This window comes from Chiloscyllium punctatum, chromosome 12, assembly GCF_047496795.1.
Source record: "Chiloscyllium punctatum isolate Juve2018m chromosome 12, sChiPun1.3, whole genome shotgun sequence".
Lineage (NCBI taxonomy): Eukaryota > Metazoa > Chordata > Chondrichthyes > Orectolobiformes > Hemiscylliidae > Chiloscyllium > Chiloscyllium punctatum.
Window position 1 is genome coordinate 23862059 of NC_092750.1, and position 6000 is coordinate 23868058.

The 6000-nt window shown below is 41.9% G+C and overlaps 1 protein-coding gene across 2 annotated transcripts in view; it reads left to right on the plus strand.

The window, feature by feature from the left end:
- Positions 1 to 1655, plus strand: part of iars1 (isoleucyl-tRNA synthetase 1) — a 206698-nt gene extending 205043 nt beyond the window's left edge. For both annotated transcript variants that reach the window (XM_072582128.1, XM_072582129.1), the window contains exon 34: positions 1091 to 1655. In XM_072582128.1, the coding sequence (XP_072438229.1) occupies positions 1091 to 1230 (140 nt within the window). In that variant the 3' untranslated portion in view covers positions 1231 to 1655. The remainder of the gene's footprint in view (positions 1 to 1090) is intronic.
- The last annotated feature ends 4345 nt before the right edge of the window (positions 1656 to 6000 follow it).

Consider the following 6000-nt stretch of genomic DNA (forward strand, 5'->3'; position numbering starts at 1 on the left):
TTTGATATTTGTTGTCCCCCATTTTTCTATATGTTAGTTCCAAGCTAATTTTATTCTGCTACTTCAATTTGCAATAACTATTAATTTTTAAACTACGTTTGCAATATTACAAATTTTTTGTATTTCTTTGCAATCTTTCCTGAACTATTGTTGGTTGATTGTTTGAAATATTATTTCAATCATGCAGCTGATCAGGTTTTGCTCAGGAATTTGCTGAAATTGCAATGGTACTTGTACCATAGCAATAGCTGGACTGAAAATGTTTATATATTTTGTATAGTTGGAGTTTTTACGCAATCAAAAAAAATGTCAATTTCCAGATGAAACTAATGACGACCATGGACCTAGAAGTCAGTAATTAAATAATCCACAACAGTGAATATGTTAAAAGTAGCTCAAGCAAGTCCAACACACTGAAATGGCAGAAAATGTCCTTGGTTTTCAAACCGCTTGAGTGCAAGCAACAGTGAATATTTGAAAACCTTGCAATAAATGGATTAAAATTAGGTCCACCTACCTTAAAGTGGAGACACTATTATCATTTAAAGCCTTATGACAAGAGTAGATGTATTTTTAAACACTGAACAAAATAACCTTAACTTGGCCTACTTACGAGAAGTCATATCACTTGATAGAGCATATGCAGCTACACATGAAATCTTAACTAAAGTTTTAACTTCATTTTATAATTGATGGCACAAAGAAGGCAATCTGACATCTTCCCAATAGAGTTCAACCCAGCTGTCTTCAGTTGAAAATTCACATCCTGACTACTCAATACCAAAACTTTCCTGCAGCATTTTTAGTTGAGTAGGTCAGACTAATCATGTGCCTTTGTATCATTAATGAAACAAATAGACTGGACAAAATATCCAGCACTCCATTATTATTAAGAATGTTGATAGAGTTTCTCAGCATTAGCAACAGAATATATCCCCAAATCAATCAGAATAATAATTTAACAGTACTTCAAATCTTGTTACATCTATTTAGATTTATATCCATTCATAGCCATATTCTCTCATGAAAAAGATAGTGCCTAGCATGTGTTGACCTAGATAGATTAATTTAAACCCTTTCATTATTCCAGAACCCAGGAACTCATTGATTATTGGCAGGCTGTTACACCTGTATCCCTACACATTAACAGCACAGAGGTGGAACAAGTGGAGAGTGTCAAGCTCCTGGGAGTGGTCATCCACAACAAGCTTTCTTCGACTCTTCATGTGAATGCACTGGTTACAAAGGCCCAACAATGTCTCTTCTTCCTCAAGCAGCTGAGGAAATTTGGCATGATGGTGAATATCCTTGCCAACTTTTATTGGTGCGCCATCGAGAGCATTCCATCTGAATATATCACTACCTGGCATGGAAACTGTACCATTTAAGATCAGAGACGGTTACAGAGAGTGGTGAGCTCTGCCTGGACAATCACAAAGGCCAACCTTCCAACTACCAGGCCTGCTGTCAGAGAAAGACTGCCAGCATTCTCAAAAGATCCGTCCCACCCTGTTGGAGAGAAGGTACAATGCCTGAACACACGCACCAGCCAGTTTCGGAACATTTTCTACTCTACAGTTGTTAGAATACTGATTGGACTCACAAACCCTTAACATTCGCCTGTACCTGTTTTTTTTTGCTGCTGCTTACCAATTATTTATTTAACTATGCTACTTAACTATGATCTGCCTGTATTGCTCACAAGACAAAGCTTTTCACTGTGCTTCAGTACATGTGACAATAAATTCAATTCAATTCCGATAAATAAGCAAAAGTCTGAATACCTGGAATTATCAAGAAGTTGTAATCCCTCTCAAGTCCTCTGATGTCGTTCATTAGACAAGAGGAAAAGGAATGAACTGGTTATCAACTACTTTAACTTAGAAAGGAGAGGCTGAATTGGCAGCTCAATATCCCTAGATGTAGAGATTTTAGGCAAGTTAGAGTGGGTGATAAAAAAGGAGGGGGTGGCTGTATTGGTTAAAGATTCAATTACAGTTGTGAGAAGGGATGTGAAACTAAATGAGAAACAAATGAGGGTATATGGGTTGAGCTTGGATACAAAAGGGGCAGCTATACTACTAAGAGTATACAACAGACCCTCCAAATAGTGGGAGGGGGATAGAAGAACATATATACAGACAAATTTCTGCCTGGACATATAATAGAGCAATAATAGCGGGAGACTTGAATTATCCCAATATCAACAGGTTTCAAACAATATAAGGGGCTTTGAGGGTGAAAATTTCATGTATTGTGTGCAGAAAAATTCTCTTAAATAAGATGTGACAAGCACAATAAGAGATGGAAATCTGGATTTAGTTTTTGGAAATGCAGATGGGCAAGTGGGTGAAGTGGTAGTGGATGACCATGTCTGGAATAGTGAGCACAATTCAGTTAGATTTAATAGTATGGAAGGGACTTGACAAGATGGCGGCGATTCTCTCGAACTGCTGTGGACAACTCTGCCTAACAACCAAGGCATACTGGTGATTTTTTACCATCCCTGGCCAACTTATGTGGTGGAATTATAAGTTTAAAGCATTACAGAACACATATTTTTTAATATTTGGGAGTGGGAAGGATGCAAAAAGGAAAAGGAACAAGCAAACAGCAGCAGGGAGGACACTCCCCTGCAACACCTACCACACCAGAGACTGCAGCAGCAGCCTCTCCTGAACCCCCCCACCCCGGGGACCTGACAGACTCTCAGGAATTGGCTGCGGCGATGGAGAGACTTACCTTGAAAGTTGGGGCTGCAATTGAGATCCGTGGGGAGATTCGTGCCCAGGTCCAACCTATTGCATCCATGCTGCAGAAGCATGAGCAGGAGATCCAGGGCCTCGGGGAGAGGGTGGAGGAGGTGGAGGGTCGAACTAAGGCCTCGGAAGCTGCAATGGAGTCCTCATCCAGTCGGATCCAGGTGCTGGAGCGGGAGGCGCGGACCTTGTGAGACCATATTGACGACCTCGAAAATCGAGGTCGGAGGATAAATCTCTGAATTGTTGGGCTCCCTGAGGCAAGGAAGGTGTGCAGCCAATGAGGTTCTTTGAAAACTGACTACCGAAGTTTTTGGGCCTTACCTCGAGTCCAGCAGGCTACGAATTGAAAGGGCTTATAGGGTTACAGTGCACAGGTCAGGCCCAGTGCAGCACCCCCGCTAGGTCCTAGTGCGCTTCCACTCATATAAGGAGAAGCAAAATGTCATAGAAGCTTCAAGATCCCTGCAAAAAGATCCGCAGGCACTGCTGTACAAGGGTTCAAAAATCATGTTTTTCCAGGATTTCTCTGCAGCTGTAATTTGAAAGAGGAAGTCCTTCGATGAAGTTAAAAAGAGGCTGAGGAACCTGAGTATCCAGTATTCCATGAGATACCCCACAGTGCTCCATTTCAGCCATGAGGACTCAGTTTATACACTTGACTCAGCAGATAAAGCTAAAAACTTTGGAGACACTTTAAAATAGATGGATTGGCCTGAAGAATACAGTTAATGTTTGTTCTATTTTCTATCTTTCCCCATGTTTTCCCTTCCTTTTTTTAAAAAATTCCTTTCTTTCTCCCTAATAATTTCCTTTTTGGAAAGGGGGAAAAAGACCTTGGAATAAGTTGTTCCCTTTTTTCAATAACTGGATTTTCTGATGGAAAATTTGTGGATATTCTTTGTTGTCTCTCCCCTTTTTTTGATTCTTCTATTTCTCTTTTAGTCACAGGTAGGGGTGACATGAAACCAGGGATGGGTAGAGTGCTCATCCTGACTTGATCTTTTTTCTGTTGATTTAAGGATCATCTCCTTGTTTTTTTTCTGGCCTAAGGCTGGGGCACAGTCTGGGTTTGAAGGAGCTGTGAAGGAGAGGATGGGTAGGGTGAATGTCCCCTATGGGCAGGGGGAAGAGTCTTCTATTCAAGGTTTTATAGTTTTTTTTTAGCTTTTTGGTAGTAATAGTTGTTTCTAATTATGATAGAGTAGTTTTTGTATATATAGTTCTTCGACTCTATGAGTCTTTATTTACTTATGCTCAGTGCTTTGGAAGCAGGGTTCTCCCTCCCAAGGGTTCAAGGGTCTCTGAAAGGGGATATGGCTAAGTGTCTTATTAAATGGTGCACCCGGAACGTTAAGGGAAGTCATTCGCCTGTTAAAAGGAAAAAAGTGCTTTCTAGTCTTAAGAGGGAAATGGGTGTTATTTGATGCAGGAAACCCATCTTGATGATGGGAAAACACCCGAAATTACAACAGGGGGGTTATTACCGGGTAATCTTTTCGTTCTTTACTACTAAAAGTTGGGGAGCGGCAGTACTCATCCAGAAGAATCTTCTGTTCACATTATTAGAGCAGCTGAAAGATGAGCAGGGATGGTTTGTGATACTTAAAGCCCTGGTGCATGGGGAGGAATATGGCATTTTAAATGTCTACTGTCCTCCGGCGCATCCCCTCAAATTTTTGATAAGTACTTCCTCTAAGTTGAGTTCTTTTGGAACACGGCACATTATTATAGGGGGAGGATTTTAATTGTCTTTTGGATCCGACAGTGGACAGGATGCCAACTATTTCTTCATAGGCCAAGCAAGTGGTTGACTTATGTGAGAAGTTAGGGCTGGTGGATATTTGGAGATGTCTTCACCCTACCAGCAGGGACTTCACCTTTTTCTCAAACCCACATAAATGTCACATGAGGATTGACCTCTTTCTGGTTCCCTTGGCCCTTCTGGATTCGATTATGGGTTGTAAAATTCGGAATATAGCTATCTCTGATCACACAGCAGTATATTTGGAGGCTAAGGCCAAGAGTGAAGGGCTGGGTTGGGGCACTGGCATTTGGACCCTTTTCTCCTGAAGGATTCCAAATTTGTAGAATATATTTTGAAGGAGTTCAGGAATTCTTGGCTATCAACTCAGGCACGGCTAGTAGTCCATCTATGCTATGGGAGACTGCTAAGGCCTTTCCTAGGGGACTAGCTATTTCCTATTTGGCTAGCTGGAAACGACACAAGGCGGAGCAGCAGAGTCTACTTGAGACACGGTTGAAAGTTGCTGAGGCAGCATATTTTGCGCGGCCTTGGGTGACGAAGCTATAGCGGATCTCGGCCCTTCGCGCTGCCTTGAATTCAATACCGACACAAGACACAAAGAAAGAACTTGCCCTTGCTAGACAAATTTCTGTTCAAATATGGGGATAGGCCAGGGAAGTATTTAGCGTACCTGACTAGGAAAAAGCATGCTCCCCAATCCATTACTGCAATCAGAGACAGCGCCGGGGTCCTTACATACGATACTGAAAATATTAATGAGGCTTTTCAGAGCTTTTACTCAATTGTATCAGTCTGAAGGTTGCAAGGACAGGAGGGCTAAAATGGAGACCTTTTTTAAGAACCTGGACCTCCCGGGGTAACCTTGGAACAGATTTCTCTCCTTAATGCCCCCTTGACAGTTCAGGAAATACAGGAGGCAGCTAGGCAACCTCAGAGTGGGAAAGCACCTGGCCCTGATGGTCTTCCAGGTGAGTTTTATAAAGAGTTTATAGGGATTCTGTCAGGGCTGATGTTGGAGATGTACAATCACTCCTACATGCATGAATGTCTGTCACCATCTTTGAGAGAAGCTAATATTCCCCTAATTCTTAAGAAGGGGAAGGTTCCTGAGGATTGTGCCTCATACAGGCCCATCTCTCTATTAAATTCAGATTTCAAGATTCTGTCCAAGATCCTGACGCTGAGATTGGAAAGGGTGTTGCCCCATATTATGAAAGAGGACCAGACAGGCTTTATAAGGTGCCGTAGGTCCTCTAATAATATTAGAAGGTTGCTGAATGTGGTCCAAGTTTGTCAGCAACGATTGCTTCAGGGGTTGGTGATTTCCTTAGATGCAGAGAAAGCATTTGACTGGGTGGAATGGCTATATCTTTTTTATGTCTTAGAACAGTTCGGGTTGGGTGGAGTTGGGTAGAGTTTTATATCGCCACCCTCTGGCCGTGGTCATCACAAACAGGGTGAAGTCTGGGAATT